This window comes from Peromyscus leucopus, chromosome 11 (genome assembly GCF_004664715.2).
Source record: "Peromyscus leucopus breed LL Stock chromosome 11, UCI_PerLeu_2.1, whole genome shotgun sequence".
NCBI lineage: Eukaryota > Metazoa > Chordata > Mammalia > Rodentia > Cricetidae > Peromyscus > Peromyscus leucopus.
This window is the reverse complement of record NC_051072.1, coordinates 48,457,052-48,477,390: the sequence shown is the minus strand read 5'-3', so window position 1 is coordinate 48,477,390 and position 20,339 is coordinate 48,457,052. Positions and strand designations below refer to the sequence as shown.

The window sequence follows — 20,339 nt, the reverse complement described above, 5'->3', positions numbered from 1 at the left end:
AAAATCTCAGTGTACAAAATTCTGTTTGTCAGAGCTAGGAATGTAGCTCAGTGTTAAAGCACCTGCCTCTTATGTATGAGGTCCTGAGTTCAATCCCCAACACTACCAAAACGAGATATTCTATAATTAGCTAAAATGGCTGATATTTGCTGTACGCTATTTTCTAAACATTAAAACACATTAGTTCAAATGCTTTAAGAATAAATCTTCAAAGCCCTCCAGTGAGGCATTGGTATCATTATTGGTAATATTTTAGAGATAAGGAAAGACAGAGATACAAGAAGACTAAGCCACCCAACATCACACTGCTAGTAAGGGATGACGCCTAAGTTTCTAACTCCAAAGCCAGCTTTACTACTGCTCCATGTATACTGTCATCAATTAAAAGGGACTCACATTCTATTGTATGTGTTCCGTAAGGTGTTTTTTTTTTAGATTTATTTATTAAGTATACGATGTTCTGCCTGCATGTACACCTGCAGGCCAGAAGAGGGCACCAGATCTCATTATGGATGGTTGTGAGCCACCATGTGGTTGCTGGGAATTGAACTCAGGACCTCTGGAAGAACAGCCAGTGCTCTTAACCTCTGAGCCATCTCTCCAGCCCCTCCATAAGGTTTTTGCCATAGTTCAATTTAAAACATTACCAGTTCACATTGCTCGATTATACTTATTTTAATTCAATTAAATATTCCATATCACTTAAGACATTTTTATGGAAACTATTTTCATATAATTATCTACATGTTCATATAAAAAAAACTTTTTTGCTGTCACTCAAACTAGTGGAAAAATATAAATGAATATAATAACAATTTTAAAATGACTATCAAGACAAACGTGATGATACAAGATTCGGGTGTCTGGGTGAGTAGGATAGCCTGGTATAGTGAGTCACACAGTGACCTAAAGAACAAGACCCTGTCTCACCCCTACCCACTACAAAAAAAAAAAAAAAAAAAAAAAGACAATGAATAAATAGTAATAATAATAAAGTCTGTCAGTTGAAAAAAAAAGTAAATTCGCAAGGTTTACTTTGTACTACAAAAGACTCACGACAGTTCACGAGTCATTATCTGGTATTATTCCCCCATCAATTTCAGCACATGCTGCTGCTTCCTCTAAAGGTAGCCTGTTATACTAACCTAAATACAGAAATCTAGCAGGCAACATCTCAATTTTGAATTTGCTCACTTACCTTCTCTTTTCTCAATTCTTCTTTCAGCATTTCTCTCAGTTTCCGGGCTTTATATATTCGGTATCTGTCTGAACACGGCTGTTTCTCTTTTGCTGGCGCAGGCTCTGGCTGGGGAGCATCGTGAGGAACTGTAGGTGAGGGAAGACACTGTAAAGGAACACTGACAGCAGGCTTAACAGGACCAGAAGAGCTAGACACTCGCTTTCTTCTCTGAGAAACAGTAGGGCACGGTTTGCTGGACTCTTCTTCATTATTTTCATCTCCAGTCTTTGCATCACTACTGAAATTGAAAAAACAAAACATAGGATATCATGAATCTTCCTTTTATTTATTTATTTGTTTGTTTGTTTGTTTACTTTTATTTTATGTGCATTGGTATTTTGCCTGCAGGTAAGCCTGTGTAGAGTGTCAGATCTTGGAGTTACAGACAGTTGTTCTTTGCCATGTAGGTGCTGGGATTTGAACCTGTGGGAGAGCAGACAGTGCCCTTAACTGCTGAGCCATCTTTCCAGCCCATGAATCTTTTTTATGTGCCAGCTTTAAAACAGTAAAGTCTCATTAAACATAAAGAAAACAAACAGAAAACCACGACTGACTTTTCAGATTTATGTTGATTACAACTTTCTTAGCTGGATGTGGTCTTAGTCTTAGCTCAGACTCTATTCCTAGCACTAGGGAAGCTGAGGGAGACAGACTGCTGAGAGTCTGAAGCCTGTCTGGGTTACACAGTGAGTTCCAACCAGCTTGAGCTTCCTACCAGGTAAGACTGTCTCAAAACCAAGTGGGACTAGTGAGCCGGTTAAGTGTACTGCTATTCCTCCAGAGGACCAGAATCAGTTCCCAGCACTGACATCAGGACCTCACCAACACCTGCAACTCTAGCTCCAAAGATCTGACACTTCTGTCCTCCATGGACACCTGCACACATGTGGGATTCACTCATACACATACACACACACACACACACACACACACACACACACACACACTCTTTAAAAAACAAAACCTAAGTGAAATATTAGTTTTTGGTGTATGTACATTCTAAGGCAGGCTGTTTAAGGTAATCTTTTCCAAACTTGAGTCCCTAAGCACAACAGAAAACACTAATAATATGCTGAGTACAAGAAACAGCAACAATAACGAAGTCACAGAACAAGGCTTACTTAGCCAGTTTTAATAACTACAGAGCTGAGAGGCTTGGACATTTTTGTTGTTGTTGTTTTGCTCCATGTCTGAAATCCCAATACTCAGAAGGATTAGAAGTTTAAGATCATCCCCAGCGGGGCTGGAGAGATGGCTCAGTGGTTAAGAGCAATGACTGTTCTTCCAGAGGTCCTGAGTTCAATTCCCAGCACCCACATGGTGGCTCACAACCATCTGTAATGAGATTTGGTGCCCTCTTCTGGCCTGCAGTCATACATGCTGTATACATAATAAATAAATAAATCTTTAAAAAAAAAAAAAAAAAAAAAAAAAAAAAGATCATCCCCAGCAACATACTGAGTTTGAGGCTAGCTTAGGCTACATGAGACCCTAGTTCAAAAAAAAAAAAAAAAAGATCTAGTCATATTGGCTGTGGTATAGGTTAGATACAAGTCACTCAGAAATGGGGCTGAATAGCTGTGTAGTGGTGGCACACACCTTTAATCCTAGTACTCGGGAGGCAGAGGCAGGCAGATTGTTTCTGAGTTTGAGGCCAGCCTAGTCTACAAAGCGAGTTCCAGGACAGCCAAGGCTACACAGAGAAACCCTGTCTAAAAAAACAAAAACAGGGGCTAGAGATATGGCTCAGAGGTTAGAAGCACTGGCTGTTCTTCCAGAGGTCCTGAGTTCAAATCCCAGCAACCCACATGGTGGTTCACAACCATCTGTAATGAGATCTTGTGCCCTCTTCTGGTCTGCAGGGATACATGCAGGCAGAACACTGTATATGTAATAAATACATCTTTAAAAAAAAAAAAAAAAAAGGTTAAAAAAACAAAAACAGAAGGAAATGGGGCTGGAGTCATAACTCAAGATTAAGAGCACTGGCTGCTCCTCCAGAGAACCTGGGTTTAATTCCCAAAACCCAGATGTGGCTCACAACTGTCTGCAACTCCAGTTCCAGGGGATCTGATACTGTCTTCTAGTTTCCATGGGCACCAGGCATGCATGTGGTGCACAGACATACAGGAAGGCAGAACACCCATATACATAAAAATTTTTAAAAAGAAAAAGCCAGACATAATGGCATACACCTTTAGACACATCACTAGGCAGGCAGATCTCTGAGTTCAAGCCCAGCCTGCTCTACAGAGAGTTCCAGGACAGCCAGGGGCACACAGAGAAACCCTGTCTAAAAAAACAAAAAAAGGAAAGGAAACCAGGGATGTAGCTCTAAAATAGCATTAACATCTATTTCTAATATAGTATAGCATGGTTGAATAACTATGGTTGACAACAATTTTTTTTTCACAAAATAGTTATAGAAAAGATCTGGAATGTTCTCAACACAAGGAAACAATAAACTTTTAAGGTGATATACCATACCATGATACAATCTAAATACTGAAATAACACAATGTACTCTATAAATAAGTACTATTACTTTGCATCAGTTAAAATTTTAATGTTAAAAAGGGAGTATAGGAGCTAGAGAGATGGCTCATCCGTTAAGAGCATTGGCTGCAATTCCAGAGGTCCCTGGTTCAATTCCCAGCATCTACATAGCAGCTCACAACTGTATGTAACTCCAGTTCCAGGAGATGTGATGCCCTCACATGGACATACATACATACATACAGGCAAAACACCAATGCACATATATGATAGATAGAGACAGAGACAGAGAGACAGAGAGAGAGAGAAAGAGAGAAATTTTAAAAGGGGGAAAAGGGGTGATATAAATCGAGATTTTAAAGGTCTTTTATCATATTTTATTGTTAGTTCTATATAAAAATTGAAGCTACCTTAACCTATGGAATAATCTCTCCAAAAAGACTTTTAATTTAAACTCTTTTCTTAGAGCTGAAGATAGATAAAAGTCAATGGCAGATTGCTTGTCTAACATGCACAAAGCTCTGGGGTTCAGTCCCTAGTACTTGCTACCCAAAACTGTGGCCCTTAAAACAATATAACATATCAACCATTAACATTTTATATGTTAAATGCATATTCTGTTGGTTTCTACAACTAGCAAAAACCCAGAACAAAATGATCTTATCAAATAAGGAAAAGGGACTTGGGATGTGGCCAAGCCTGGTCAGCATACAGAGGCCTGGCTTCCATCCCCAGCACCACATAAACCAGGCATAATGGCACACATCTGTCATCTCAGCATTCAGAAGGTAAAGCAGGGGGATTAGAAATTTAAGGGCATCTTCTCATGCACAGTGAGTTCTAGGCCAACCTGAGCTACATGAAATTCTGTCTTAAAGAAAAAAGAAAAGAAAATTGCTGGGCATGGTGACACATGCTTTTAATCCCAGCACTCAGGAGACAGGCAGTTGGATCTCTTTGTTCCAGGCAAGTCAAAGCTACATAGTGCAATCCTATCTCCAAAAACAAACAAACAAACAAACAAAAAACCCACAAAATAAACAAGTTTATATGTGTGTATGTGTAAATAATCTAGTCTCAGGAATATGGCCTAAGGGCAATTTATAAAATATCAATCAGCATGCATTCCTACATAGTTAGCAAAAATCTCCAAACTCTTTTGAGCAGTGACCAATATTGGTATTTTCATTTCTACGTAGAAATGAAATTCTACATAGAAATTTCCAAATAGATTCAAGTAAGAAACTTGGAAATTATGGAGAACCTTGAAGTATCAAAATAACACACAGCACCAACTCAGATCAGCAGAAGAAATGTTGTTGCTATGCAAACATAATTTGTACCAACTCCCTGTCACTTGATGTTGTTAGCAGTTTACAGGCTTCTTCCTCTTCATATTATAAAAACTGCAATCACCATATTAATCTGTCACATCTTTAATCTGTACTATCATCTTTCCTTGTTTGTTTTGTTTTTTGAGACAGCATCTCACTATGTAGCCCTTACTGTTCTAGAACTCACTATGTAGACCCGGCTGGCCTCGAACTCACAGAGATCCACCTGCCTCTGCCTCTCTATTGCTAGGACACTACACCTGGTTCTCGTCACCTTTTTTTGAAACCAGTAAATTTTGGGGAACTACTCTCCCATGTCATGTGGAAAACAGTTTATTATATATCTGATCTCACGATATTGCCCCAAAGGAGGTACTATTAACTACATCTAACAGAGGAATAAGTAGTTATCCCTGAGGACAGCCTACATTGAGTTGTTAAACTAAGTAGAAGAGTCCTAAATTTAAAGGTGGCATTTGACGCGAGGCGTCTTAATTCGGGAAACATAGTAACTATAAAGGAGTACACACTCAAACCAAAATAAGCAATGAGTCTCTTCCCTTTTGACAAATGCTGCAGGCGTGGCTCAGTGGCAGGGAGCTTGCCTAACTCGCATGAGGCGCTGGGTTCGACAGCATCGCCGCGTGGAGGGAGAAAAAAAATTCAAGCAATAGTGGTGCTCTCCTTTTTAAAAGTAAATATTCACAAAATGAAAATCCCAAACTGCTTTCCATGTCAAGTACTCCAGGACAATTAAGTATTCAAGTGATAGTGTGCCCTATTGTTGAAACCTGGATTCCCATCCCTGTTAAAAAAGAAAGAAAAATAAAAAATGGTCTCATCGAGAATCGTGACAGAATAAGTAGTCGCACCCTCCGATCAGGGAATTAAACTGCAGCTAGGAGTGGTTTCATCCAGCTCAAATCAAAGGCTTGCTGCACACCACAGTTCGGCTTCATACTCGTTCTGCAAGACCTTACCTGCCCCCGGGAGCCTTTTCCTGGGGCTCCGCTCCCCCGGAATCCACCGCAGGCACATCTGGGGGCGCCGCTGGCTTCGGAGCGGACTCGGTGGCAGGCTCGGGAGGCTTGGGAGCCTCCGGTCCACGATGGAGATGGGGAGCGGCGGAGCCCCTGGCGCCTACCCCGGGCCTGACATTCGGCTTCACGCTAAGGCGTGCCCTGCGGAACATGGCGGAGCCAGGGGGCCGGGAGCGGCGGCTCCACAGCCGCGCTCAGCCCAGGGCCCCGGCCGCTGCCCTCGTCCTCCCACACAGTCACAGTCACCAGCCCAGCGCTGGCTACCGCAATTTCGCGGCCCCTCCGCCTCCTCCGCTCTCCGGCCACCGCCTTCTCTTCATGACCCTGCCACACTAATAGCTAAGTTTCTCCTCCCCGCGTCCCGGCTGGCAAAAAGGCGCCGGAAACCATAACGTAATCACACGGCGCCGCCGACTGACGTCACACTGCGGGCGCCGGGAACCATAGCAACTGCAACGCTCCGCAGCTTCAGTTACCTGTGAAGCAGAGATTTTTGACTCAAAGATAGTCAGTTTTTCTTCTGTATGACCGCAGGAGTTGCTGAAAAGAGAGCGCGGAAGCAGCTTGATCCTCCGGCTCAAACTTGCAATGCCCCCCTTCCCCGCGCGCGGTGCTGGAGTTTGAACCCAGGACCGCTAGATGCTCCGCACGCACGGTACTTCACCACGAAACTTCACCCCCAGCCCACTTAACTGAATCTTTTATGGACTATTAAGGAGTTCTCGAAAAGAGTCAAAGTGTGCAAGGATGCAGACTGGTGGTGCATGCCTACTATCCCAGCGCTGGGAGACTGATCAGAGTTGTTACACTGGCATTGGGGAAACCTTTCCCTGGAGCAGGGCTATAAACTGCTATGCTTACAGTGACTTTGTGGTATTCCTTGGCTCCTACTGCCAGGATCCCTTTGTGTCCAAGCCCCAACGCTTACAGGAAGGTCACGACAAGTTCCAGACAAGCCTGGACTATCTAACAAGACCTTAACTCAAAAAGACAATAAGACAAAACAAAATTGAAATAGTGGGGTTGGGATTTAGCTCAGTGGTAGAGTGCTTGCCTAGCAAGCGCAAGGCCCTGGGTTCAGTCCTCAGCTAGAGAGAGAGAGGAGAGAGAGAGAGAGAGAGAGAGAGAGAGAGAGAGAGAGAGAGAGAGAGAAGAAATAGTATGAGAGCACTGTCTTACCACCAGTGCATCCCCAGAGTATAGAAACTGTTTGTTTTAGATTTTTGAGACAGTCTCTTATAGCCAAGACTGGCCTTCAATTCTTTGTCTTCCTGCCTCCATGTGTTGAGTGTTGAGATTACAGGAAGTTTATGAATATGGAGGGGGTGTGCTATGTGTGGGTGCCTAGGGAAGTCAGAGCATTACATGTGTTTCTTAGACTCCTGATGTGGCTGCTGAGAACCAAACTAGGGCCCACAGAAAGAACAGGAAATGATCTTAACCTTTGAGCCACTGCTTTAACTCCCCACCTCTGCTGAGAACTTTTAAATTGAGCAAAACAATTTGAAATTCTTGTGTGAAGAAATTGCAAATGGCAACCTATTGAAAGAGAAGCTATGAAACACTACATAGGAAGACATTCACTGTATGTGCATTTGTACACTTTAATGTAAACATATTGCCTATCAAAAATTATACTCTATATACTTTGCATACTAATCTGCTTAGAGGTAGCAACAGAACAATAAGACATTCTGTGTTACAGATGAGAAAATACAAAGCAAATGAACAAGATAATTAAGAATATTAAATGTGGGCTAGAGAGATGGCTCAGAGGTTAAGAGCACTGGCTGCTCTTCCAGAGGTCCTGAGTTCAATTCCCAGCAACTACATGGTGGCTCACAACCATCCATAATGAGATCTGTTGCCCTCTTCTGGCATGCAAGCATACATGCAGATAGAATTTTATATGTATGTATGTGTGTACATATATATATATATATAAAATCTTTAAAAAAGAATATTAAATATAATGAAAGAGATTTCAAGGGTGATATAATAAGAGTCCTGGGGTGCTTGCAGTAAGAAAGTTTTACAAGGCCTTTATGATGGGAAGAAAAAATAGGGAACCCTAAGGTTTACCCTGTAGTTATGAAGCAGTATTGAACCACGGCACAGAAAAGCATAAAACTCTATCTTCTTAAAAGGAAACTTCTTATAGGAACATTCTAGCTGGGTGTGGTAGGAAGTGCCTTGACCCCAGTACTTGAGAAACAGAGGCAGGAAGATCATAACTTCAAGGTCTTCCTCAGCTGTATATCAAGTTCCAATACAGTGTGGGCTACATGAGACCCTAACACACACACACACACAGAGAGAGAGAGAGAGAGAGAGAGAGAGAGAGAGAGAGAGAGAGAGAGAGAGAGAGAGCGCACAGAAGGGCAGGAAACCTGAAGGCTGGGAGTGCAGTTCAGTACTGAGTCTATGTAAGGTCTTGGGACAAGTCAGCAGTACTAAAATATATAACGATGTTCAAGAAATTGCAAAATGCTAGGAGAGATGCCATATGCTTGTAATCCCATCAGTCAAGAGGCCGAGACCGGGGAATTGCCTGAGTTTGAGAACAGACTGTTCTAAATAGCCAGCTCCAGGCCAGCTAAGGTTACACATCAAGACTTCAACAATCAATCAATAAATAAATAAATACTTGTGAAAGAATACTGTCCCAAAGTTATCTTATGAATCTTGTAGTCACTGCTGGGACATACAGCTGCCCACAGCAAGTTCTTATGCAAGGCCTTTTCATAAATCCAGTGTTCCACCTAAGAACCCAAGATGTTGTCACAACTTTGTAGATAAGGAAATCAAACTGATTTAGATTTATTTCCCTACTAGTAAAAGCATAAAACAAAAATAAAGATTTTTCTTCTTGGTTTTTATAGATGTATTTATTTTTATTTCATATGTATGAAAGAGAGTTCTTGCATGTATGCATGTGTGCCTGGTGCCTTGGGTGGTGAGAAGGTAACATCAGATTCCCTGGTGCTGACGTTATGGATGATTGTGAGCCACCCTGTGGGTCCTGGACAACAATTGCTCCCCAGTTCCCCCACCCAAGTTAATCTTTACTGACAGCTGTTAGACAAGTCATGCAGTAAGGTGTTATGGTCAGCGGTAGTTTTAAAATTCTACAGTTTGTAGGCTGGAGAGACTGTCAGCAGTGAAGCACTGGCTGCTCTATCACGAGGACCAGAGTTGGCATCCGAATACCCATGTCAGGTGGTTCACAGATGCCTCGAAGTCCAGCTCCAAGGTAGCCAACATCCTCTTTTGGCTTCAAAAGACTCTCTCTCTCTCTCTCTCTCTCTCTCTCTCTCTCTCTCTCTCTCTCTCTCTCACACACACACACACACACACACACACACACACACACACACACACACAAATATTCTAGTTTGCTCTAGTGTTCTCCCCTCTTTTCTCTGAGACAGGTCAGCATCTCACTGTGTAGCCTTGGCTGTCCTGGAACTATGCTTGGTACAAAGAGCAGGCTGCCCTGGAACTCAAATTCATCAAGACTGAGACCTGCCTGCCTCTCTTTCTGGAGTGTTGGAACTAAAGGCATGCTCTGGTCCTCTGGCAGAAACTCTCAACATATTCTGTGTGCACACTGTACATCCTTGTAACCACAAAACTCAAAAAATATAATTTCAGGCACATATTTGTTCAAAACGTCCATATATATATATATATATATATATATATATATATATATATAGAGAGAGAGAGAGAGAGAGAGAGAGAGAGAGAGAGAGAAAGAGAGAGAGCCCAATGGATCCTGAGCCAGGCTAACGTCCATATATCTAAATATATATATATGGAGAGAGAGAGAGAGAGAGAGAGAGAGAGAGAGAGAGAGAGAGAGAGCCCTATGGCTCCTGAGCCAGGCTGGGCTAGCCCTGTAAGCTCAGGAGGCAGCTGTAAGAGCAGCTTATGTGTGGACAAGATCAAATGCACTTAAAACCCCAAACCCACTATTTCCCCGCATGTGTGGTTTTTTTGAAACAAGGTTTCTCTGTGTAACAGCTTTGGTTGTCCTGGAACTTGCTTTGTAGATCAGGCTGGCCTCAAACTCACAGAGATCTGCCTGCCTCTGCCTTCCATGCACTGGGATGAAAGGTGTGTGCCACCACTGCTAGGATTACAGTACACTCCGCCAAAATGAGTTCCTCGTTTCCTCCTACTATGAATTTTCAGGTGTTGGGATTCAAATCCAGAGCTTTGAAAATTCTAAACAAGTATCTACCACTGCACTATTTTCCTGATCCATGGATGATCTCTTAACTCTCTATACACCTGGGCCAGAAAGTCTTTCATTCTCCTTGAGTACTCAGAAAGGGTTCACTGATAGAAGGGCACACCTGACCTTAAGCAGTTCTGAGCAGGACAGGGTATGATGTGAGGAGGGTAAGGAGTGTGCAAAGTTCTCTGGGGTTGAAAGAACAACAAATAATAAGGAACATGTTGAGTGCTGCTGTCTTAGGGTTTCTATTGCTGTGAAGACACACAATGACCACACAACTCTCCTAAGGGAAAACATTTAATCGGGTGCCTTACAGTTCAGAGGGTTAGTCTATTATCATCATGGTGGGACATGGCAGTGTGCAGGCAGACAAGGCGCTGAGAAGGAGCTGAGAGTTCTACATCTTGATCTGAAGGCAACAGGAAGTGAACTGAGACACTGGGCATAGCTTGAGCATAGGAGACCTCAAAGCCCAACCCCACAGTGACACACTTCCTCCAAGGCTGTGGAATAACTCTTTTCTAAACTATGAGTGTGTATTGCTCTCATTGGTTATTATGAAGCTGACAGGCGGTAACTGGGCGGGAAGTTAGATGAGAAAGTCAACCTAAGAATGTTGGGAAGGAGGAGGGTGGAATCAGGAGTCACCAGCCAGACGCAAAGGAAACAAGACGAGACTGCTATAGTGAGAAAAGGTACCAAGCCACATGGCTAAACATAGATAAGAATTATGGGTTAATTTGAATGTAAGAGTAGTTAGTAATAAACCTGAGCTACCAGCCAAGCATTTATAATTAAGGTGAGGTAATTTGGGAAGCAGCTGCCAGGTATTTTGGAGTTGCTGGCAGGACAGAAACTTCCTTTTACACTCCACCAAGACCACGCCTACTCCAACAAGGCCACACCCCCTAATAGGGCCATTTTCTTTCAAACCACCACAGCTACTGTATACTGCACTGATGGAGTACTTCTCTCTTAAGTGCACATGTACATGCACACGTGTCTTCATGTGTGCACAAGTGTACATAGAGGTCAAAGGACAACTTTAGCTATCACTCTTCAGGAGCGGTCCATGTTTTTTTAGGCATTCAGAACTAACTGCCCCTTGGGGACCTGCCCAGCGTCCTGACCACATCATTTTACGTAAAGTCCCCTTTAAGGAAAAAAACTTCTCCCTTCTTCTTTCTTCCTTTTCTCTCTCTTTCTTGCCATGAGGTAGTGCACACCTCTGCTTTCTTTTTCCCTCTCTTCCCTCCCCCTTTAATAATAAAACTTTCCACGTGCGCTGTCTGCATGGTGTGAGTAGCCGCCTCCCTCTCCCCCAACCCCGTTTTACAAAACACAGAGGCCTAGAGATCCATCTGACTCCCCTGCCCAGTGCTGGCATCACTTTTAACATGGAGAGAACTCATATCATTGTCTCTTTACCAGATTCATATTAATCCATTATCGAGGAAGGTAAAATCCCACCCCACCCCCCAATTTATAGGTAAAGGAGATTTATACAAATGAAATAATATACCCTAGTTGACAAGACTAATTGGTAAAACTGGGCTACTTTTTTCTCTTCCTTCCTTCCTTCCTTCCTTTTCTTCTCCTCCTCTTCTTCTATGGCCACACTTTCAATCCAGTCATTCCATCTCTTGACACTTTGTCCCATTTTCCCTAATTAGCTGACTCTACATGCTAATAATTGTAAAAGTTAAGGTGATATGTACGTTGTGGTGCACCATAGCATCATCTATACTTTTGTGTATATTCAAAATATTCCACAGTAAAAACCCTTTTAAATACCCAGGCAAATTTCGGGTGACCAGACTATCTCGGTTTATAAAAAAACGGACTGGGAGGAAAAGTAAGTCTAGGCTCAAGGAAGGGAACCTAGGGGATGGAACTCGGGCTGCCACTCATGCTAGGCAAGCCACACCTCCAACCCTATGTGTTTTCACCCCCTTGTTTCGGCTCTTGGGTAGTTTGGGAAATCGGTCCGGGGTCTTTCGGTGCCCACCCAACCCCCGAGACCAGACGGCGCTTAAAACTCCTCCAGTTCCGCCCATCGGGACGAGGGAAACTCCCAGGATCGCAGCGACTGAACGGGCTTTGGGGTGACGTCCGTCTCTTCGGTCCGGGTGAGGTCGTTTCTGCCAGCTGAGGATGGCAGAGGAGGTCGGCTGCTAGAAACAGAGGAGGGTTCAGTCACCTTCCTGCCCTGTCCGCCGGGGGGGGGGGGGGGGGGTGCGGACAAAGAACAAGCTGGTGTTCTCGGTGGCAAAGTGAGGCGCCCAGCGTTCTCTGCGTGTCATTAAAACCCCGCGTGGCGCGCGCGGGGACGCCCTCCGCCCCGGGCCCGGCTCTCCCGCCCCCGGGGGCCACCGCCGGTCCGCCTGCCATTCCCCCCCCTCCCCGCCCGCCCGGGCGCGCACGCGCAGTGGCTCACCGGCCACGCCGCGGCTGTTGTGGGTCGGTGGGCGGGCGGCTGGCTGCCAGAGCGAGGCGTCGTCGCCGCACCGAGAGCCGGCGCCGGGCGCAGCCTTCCTCAGCGCCGGGAGGCGGGCGGCTGCCGAGCGTGCGAGCGGCCGGTGTGTTTCTCCAAGTCGCTGTCTTCCGGACTCCGGCCGGCGGTCGGCATGGCCCGTGAGTGTGCGGATCGTTTGGGGGACACGGGGGGGGGGGAGACGCGGGAGTGGCGGGGGGGAGCGGGAGCTGGCGGACCGGAGGGCGGGGCGCTCACACACGCACGCAGGCACGCACGCAGGCAGGCAGGCACGCGCGCGCGGGCGGGCGGGCGCACCGGGCGGGACGCTGGCTCCCGGCGGGACGGGTCCCCGCCTCCCAGGGGTGGGTGGGCGTGGGGACCGCAGCCACCGAGAGCGTGTGCGAGGGGCCCCGCGGGACCCGGCTGCCGACTTAGAGCCGGCTCCGGAGGTCGGGAAGCCTGCCGAGGAGCCCGGGGTGCCCTCCGGCTCTTTTGTTTGGTCCTCCAAGGGGACGACGGTCCTTGAGCTCAGTCTCTGCTGGCTTGACCCGGCGGACGGCGGAACTGATTGATCTGGGCCCTGGGGGGGACGATCTGTCCATCTCCACACACAGACCCATCAAAAGCCAGACCTTATCTTGAGTGTGGCGTGTGCACACCACCACTGGGATGGCTATTTTTTTTTTAAATATGTATTTGTTTGTTTTTTGAGACAGACTTTCTCTGGGTAGCCCTGGCTGTCCTGGAACTCGCTCTGTAGACCAGGCTGGCCTGGAACACAGAGATCTGCCTACCTCGGCCTCCCCACATGCTGGGATTAAAAGCTACAAATCGACACCTGTATTGGTGTGATAATGTACTTAAATTCTTGAGTGTTTCCACTTAAGCTTCCTCCTTGTCCAATCTGGGAATAACTGTGGGATATTCTGCTTTCTTTTTTTGTTTTTGTACTTTTTTATTTTCTATTTTTCATTAGCTACTGATTCTAAACAAAATACACAATCCACAGCTAGATATTGGGTGGCCCCTCTGAAGCTGGGTGTGCTCAAACTTTGTCTTTATTCAAACCAGCTTCAATGGTTTTGTAAATATAAAAATGTGGTTTTTTTGGATATAGATAAAAATATTTAATGCTTCTATTTCATCTGCTCACATAGGTTTTACACTATTCCATGTATATTCCAATGTGAATAGTACTGAATTCTGATCACACCAGTCTCCATTAGGATTGGCCAGATACTCTGTTTTCGTACTAATAAAAATAAAACTTTAAGGCTCATAATTAAAGACCCTTTAATTTAGTTATTAATAATTTTGAGGATAGGAAAAGAACATGACTGTTTATCATTATAGGTGGAAATCAAAGAGAACTTGCCCGCCAGAAAAATATGAAAAAAACCCAGGAAATTAGCAAAGGAAAAAGAAAAGAGGATAGCTTGACTACCTCTCAGAGAAAGCAGAGGTAAGTACTGCTGAGAGAATTTTCAAGTCAGTGGTAGTTTGCCATGTTTTTAGAATGAATGAAGAACATCCTTAAGCCCTTGCTAGAACAGGGCCTCGTCTACAATAAGGGCTAACACTTTGTATCTGTATAGCCCTAAAACCATGTGCTGACATCATCTTCCCAAACTGTGGATGAAGAAGCCCTGAAGCTGTCATCTGTTTGCAGAGAATCTCTTGTAGCTCCTATAATCTGTAGGAACAAAAACAAACACAGGGTTCTTTTATTTCATGATAGTTACTGTGTGTTTATGGTGTGTACACACTAAAGGTACTTATAAGGGTACACACACGTGTGTGAGTGTGGAGCCCAGAGGCTGGTGTCAAGAATATTTCCTCCATCACTCTCCACCTTTTATTTTGACAGGATCTCTCACTAAATATTGAAGCTCACCAATTTGGCTAGACTGACAGGCCAATGAACTTGAGAGTCGTGCCTGTCTAAGCCCTACCCCTCCAGCACTGAGGGTTTAGACACACCACCATGTTCTGCTTTTTACATGGATTTTGTGGGGGTTCTAAACATGGATCCTAGTGCTTGTGCAGCAGGAACGTTAATGACTGAGACATCCCTCCAGCCCCAATGACAGTTACTAATAAAGCAATAAACTTGCCTTAGGTTTCTGTTATCTCACCTTGGAGTAAAGAGTATAGATCAGTAACCCTGAAACATTCTTTTTATTGGAGAATCTATTCAACTTGTCTCAGAAACAGCATTGTTTGTTTAGTTAATACTCCCTTAAAATGTGCTAGATATCTCTACCCATTATGACCCTAAAAAGTGGAATTTGCACCAGTGTGAAGAACAGGAAAGTGAAGTTCTGTTTTTCTTTTGTTTGAGACCCAAAGTCTCATTATAGCCCACACTTGAACTTACCATTCTTCTGCCTCAGCCTTGCAAATTCTGGGAACTAGGCATTAACCAACACGTCTGGCCTGTGGCTCTGAACTTGAGTGACACTACTAAGGTCATGTAACAGATCCCACAGAGCTTGGTTTGAAGAGGAAACAGAACTTTCATTGTTCTTAATTCCACTTAATTCATTCCTCTGTAGTTTTTTCTTCTTTCTCTGTATTGTACTTATAGACGGGTCCTCTTATAGAAGTAGCCACCATTGAATTAAAATCTAATTCTAAATTTAGGTGTTAACAACATAGGAAAGGTCCCTGATTTTGAAATTAGCCAGACCTTGGTATTTGTGTGATTTGGGGCATATTATTTAGTCTTGTGCCTGTTTTTTTTTTTTTTTTTTTTTTTTTTTTTTGTTTGTTTGTTTGTTTGTTTTTTTGGGGGGGATGTAATTTTAAATTTAAAAATGATTTACTTTGGTGTTGGTGTTGGTTTTGTTGTTGTTGTTGGTGTTGGTGTTGTTTTGTTGTTTTTTTTGAGACACATTTTCTGTGTAGTTTTGGTGCCTGTCCTGGATCTCGCTCTGTAGACGAGGCTGGCCTGGAACTCACAGAGATCCACCTGACTCTGCCTTCTGAGTGCTGGGATTAAAGGTGTGGGCCACCACCACCGGCTTATTTTTATTTTGTGTGTATGAGTATTTTGCCTGCATGTATGTATGTGTACCACCTGCATGCCTGATGCCCATGGAGTCAGAAGTCATTGGATTCCCCTGGAACTGAAGTTACAGTCATAAGCTACCATGTGGTTCTAGAAACTGAACTTGGGTCCTCTGCAAGAGCAGCCAGTGCTCTTAACTGCTGAGCCATCTTGTCCCCTTTCTGTTTTTCAAATAAGAAACATGGGGATAGTAACTGAAGTTTTTGGACTTAAGCAAAAAAAAAAAAAAAAAAAAAAGTGAGTAGGGCTTGACTCAGCAAAGGTGGCTTTGGTTTGGCTTGATTTCTTTTTCTTTTTGAGACAAGGCCTCACACTGTATCTCAGCCTTGATTGGAAATCAGTACATAGCTTAGACTAGCCTAGAACTGGTAGTAATCTTAGCCTCCCATGTAGTGGAATTACAGATGTGAACCACCACACCCAGCTAAGGATGTTGAATAGGTAGCTTTGTAGTATATTTAAAAATATGGAGTACTTCACCTGTGAATGAGGCCCTGGATTTGATGCCTAGTGTCATTAAATATTATTTGTTCTGTTTTGTGGGTTTTTTTTTTAAAGGAAGAGGATGTATAAGGACTCATCTGTCCCAGGTTAGCCTGGAACTTCCTATGTGGTGGAGTCAGACCCTGAGCTTGTGATCTTCCTGCTTCTACCTCCCAAGAACTTGGGTTATGGGAGTGCACTACCACATTCAGCAACCACTAACTATAAAAAAGGCATTTGAAAATATATGTGTAAGTTTGGGTCTACTAACTCATGGATCACCTAGCTAAGGTAGTTTGGCCCTAGTTCATAGTTACATGACATGTAAAGAGTCAACCAGGGAGTTGGGGATTTAGCTCAGTGGTAGAGTGCTTGCCTAGCAAGCTCAAGGCCTTGGTTCTGTCCTCAGCTCAAAAAAAAAAAAAAAATTCAACCAGGGAGATACAAAGGTTAAGAAAATTCTTCAAATACCACGAATTTCTTTAGAGTAAATTTTCAAGATTGATTCTTTGATTTGGGGCTTTAAATAAGCTGGATCATTGTAATTCCAACACTCAGGAAGTGGAGAAAAGAGGATCAAGAGTTGAAAGTCTTTTTGACTGTGTATCAGTTTGAAGACCATCTCTGGGCTACATGAAACCCTGTCTCAAAAAAATAAAAACAGAACAAAACAGCAGAGAGTTATAACATTATACTGTAGTCCTAGGTATCTGTTAGCGAATATAGGAGACTTCCTAAATGCACTGAGGCAGTGGCAGGTGGATTTCTATGAGTTTGAGGCCAGCCTGGTCTACACAGTGAATTCAAGGGCAGTCATGGTTACACAGTGGAACTCTGTCTTCTCCCTCTCCCTTCTCCCCATCAAAATGAAAGAGCTTTGAGATTATTTGCCCAAGGCCATGAAACAGTAGCAAGGTGTTCAAATTCTTTCCAGTCTTTGCTTTTCTATTTGTTTACATCCATGAAAATGGAAAAACATAACTGTTTATGTCTTCTTTTAAGTTGTCTTTTATTGTACCAAAAAGGTTATATATAAAAAACAATGATAGCATAAAACCAGTTTTCCTGTGAAAACTTAATACCTTTTCCTCTATTACAGGGACTCTGAGATCATGCAGCAAAAGCAGAAGATAGCCAATGAGAAGAAATCTATGCAGACAAGAGAAAAATGATGACTGGCTTTGTGGAAAACGCGGGTGCTATTGCCAGTGGGTGCATCATAAGCTCTAAGATCAGAATTTCTCAGAGTGACTAATCATTACATGTGTCATAACTTATCCTTATAAAACTGACTATTTTAAACTTTACTTTTCAGCCTTACTTAATATGATGTTTTAAGACCATTCTTCAAAGAATAAAGTACTGACCATGCATGTGATATACTAGTGAATATTATTTTTATCAATAGATAACATTTATATAGTTCATTAAATAGGTGATATGTAATTTATTAACTAGGTATTAGTTACATTTGCATTGCTAGCACCACAGTACCTGACAAGGTGTAGTTGAGGGAGGAACAAATAGGCTCATGGTCTCAGAGGACTTCACTCCTTTCATAGAAAGGAGAGCAGAGCAGAGCAGCTCGGGTCATGGTAGGAAGAGCACATAGCAGAGGCTGTTCTCATCGCACCAAGAATCCACATCTGGAGAGGAATCTGCTTAGCATTCAAAGTCCTATCCTTAATGACCTCTTTCCTCCATTAGACCTCATCTCCTAAAGGTTCCATAGCCTCCCAAAATAGGCCCACCAGCTGGGGAAGAAGCATTTAACTATGAGCTCTGGGAGATAGCTTCAGATGCAAGCAACAATAGGTAATGTGATTCAGGAGTACCAGTACCATCTCTTATATAAATCTAGAATCTTGGTCATAGCTGGAAGTTTTCCTGTGTCCCGTCTGGCCAAAAAAAAAAAAAAAAAAAAAAAAGGCGGTCAGGACAAATCTCTCACCCACAGTCCCACAGCCTTTTATAAAATAATCACACAGAGGCTTAATAATTAATTAAAACTGCTTGGCCATTAGCTCAGGCTTACTACAGACTAGCTCTTACACTTAAACTCAGCCCATTTCTGTTAATTATATGTCACCACATTTTTCCATGGCTTTACCATGTGCCATTACATGTTGCTCCCTGGACGGCAGGCTGGCATCTCCTGGCTTAGCTTTCCTCTCCCAGAATTCTCCTTGTCTGCTTATCCCGCCTATACTTCCTGCCTGGCTACTGGCCAATCAGCATTTTATTTATCAACCAATCAGAGCAACACATATTCACAGCATACAGATCATCCCACAGCAGGTCATACACTTCTTTAGTAGTTTGATTTTGTTTTTGTTATTTTCTGAAACAATTTCATTCCGTAGCCCAGACTAGTCTTAAACATACAGCAATCCTCCTGCCTTGGCCTTCTGAGTTCTGGGATCATTAAGTATGGCCACAATGCTAGCCTAAAGCAGATCTTTAGGTTTTTGTCTATTATAAAATTTCTTAAAGTTTTAAATATTTATTTAATGTGTGTATGTGTGCCACAATGGCATGTAGAGATCAGAGAACAACACAGGGGAGTCACTTCTCACCTTCCACCATGGGGCTCTAGGGACTCAGAGCTCAGGGCCAAGTGTCTTTATGGACTAAGCCATCTGACTGCCCACCCCCAATTTGTGTCAAATGTGTGTGTGGGGGGGACCAGGAGGAGGTCACTTGAGGGACCTTCTTGATGGACATTCTTCCATCTGCCTGCCCCAGGGTCTCTTGTCTGCTGCTGCCTACCCAGGGTCTCTTGTCTGCTGCTGCACCGCTGTCCTGGCAGTTCTCTGCCTACCCCACCCCCACACACCCCTCTTCCCATTTGCAGCATGCATGCTCAGAGTGCAGATGCGCAAGCCCACATCCAGGTTTTGATAGGGTGCAACTGAACTGGTGATGGAACACGGATTGCCAGGCGTGTGCTTGGGCCTTCCCAGCTGAGCCCTGATCTGTAAGTTTTCTCTAGTAGGGCTGGGGCGTAGCCAACATTAGAGTACTTGCCCTAGTTTAAAACTGATCCAATCCAAGTTCCATCTATATAATTTTCACTTTGTAACCAGATGGTTTGCTTCAAGAATTTCCACTAGCACAAACCAGAAAGATCAACTACATGGGTAGGGACCAAACTAGAGGACTCAGCAAGAGTTCTACTTAATATTTAGAAAAATTTTAAATGAATGTCATATTCTGAATGTCTTCAAAAACCTGGGACTTGAGGAGCTGGAGAGGTGGCTCGGTCAGCAAAATGCTCACCATACAAACATGAGGACTTGCGTTCAGATCCCTAGCACCCACATAAAAGGCTTGAATGCTGGTGTGCACCTGTAATCCCAGTGATGGAGAGGTGGCGATGGGAAGACCCCTGGAGGTTCCTAGGCAGCCAGGCCAGCCTAATCAGCAAGTTTCAGGTTCAATAAACTGTTTTAAGGACTGGAGACGGGGTTCAGAGGTTAAGAGCACTGGCTGCTCCTCATAAGGACCAGAGTTCAATTCCTAGCACCCAAATGGCAGCTCACAACTGCCTATAGCTCCAGTTTCAAGGGACCTAGCACCATCACATAGACAGACACGCGGGTAAAACACCAATGCACACAAAATAACTAATTTTAAAAATTTAATTAAAAAAAACTTGTTTTGAAAAGTAAGGCAAATAGCAGTTGAGGAAGACTCGTTCAATCATCCTCTGACCTCTGACCTCCATACACATGCATACTCAAAAACCTGGGACTTGGGGCTGGGTATAGGAGTTTTGCTTTGTTTTAGATAAGGTCTCCTGTATCCCAGACTGATTTTGAACTTGATATTTAGCTGAAGACGTGTTGCACTAATCCCAAATGGTCTTATAATAAAAACCTGGAGCCAGATATGGGGTAAATGCTGGAATATCAGAGGAAACAAACCACAGCCACTTCTTACCTTGCCGACTCCTCA

At 43.6% G+C, this 20,339-nt stretch overlaps 2 protein-coding genes and 1 long non-coding RNA gene across 7 annotated transcripts in view; 1 reads left to right on the top strand and 2 right to left on the bottom strand.

Moving 5' to 3' along the window:
* Bdp1 (B double prime 1, subunit of RNA polymerase III transcription initiation factor IIIB) overlaps positions 1–6,509 on the bottom strand; it is a 92,975-nt gene extending 86,466 nt beyond the window's left edge. For 3 of the 5 annotated variants that reach the window (XM_028871718.2, XM_028871721.2, XM_028871720.2), the window contains exons 1-2: positions 6,051–6,509; positions 1,199–1,478 (exon numbers count right to left, since the gene is read on the bottom strand). In XM_028871718.2, coding sequence (XP_028727551.1) covers positions 1,199–1,478; positions 6,051–6,262 — 492 coding nt within the window. In that variant the 5' untranslated portion in view covers positions 6,263–6,509. The remainder of the gene's footprint in view (positions 1–1,198; positions 1,479–6,050) is intronic. The other 2 variants (XM_028871719.2, XM_028871723.2) reach the window with 1 other exon arrangement.
* Positions 6,510–12,068: 5,559 nt separating this feature from the next.
* LOC119088724 lies at positions 12,069–12,877 on the bottom strand. Its single transcript, XR_005092424.1, has 2 exons — positions 12,791–12,877; positions 12,069–12,527 (listed from the first exon to the last, which is right to left on the bottom strand). It is a non-coding gene; the product is annotated as an uncharacterized LOC119088724 (long non-coding RNA).
* On the top strand, positions 12,815–17,760 carry Serf1a (small EDRK-rich factor 1A). The gene is made up of 3 exons (XM_028871724.2): positions 12,815–12,987; positions 14,183–14,291; positions 17,482–17,760. Exons 1-3 carry the CDS (start codon positions 12,981–12,983, stop codon positions 17,552–17,554), a joined length of 189 nt encoding a protein of 62 aa, XP_028727557.1. The 5' UTR covers positions 12,815–12,980; the 3' UTR covers positions 17,555–17,760.
* Positions 17,761–20,339: the final 2,579 nt, after the last annotated feature.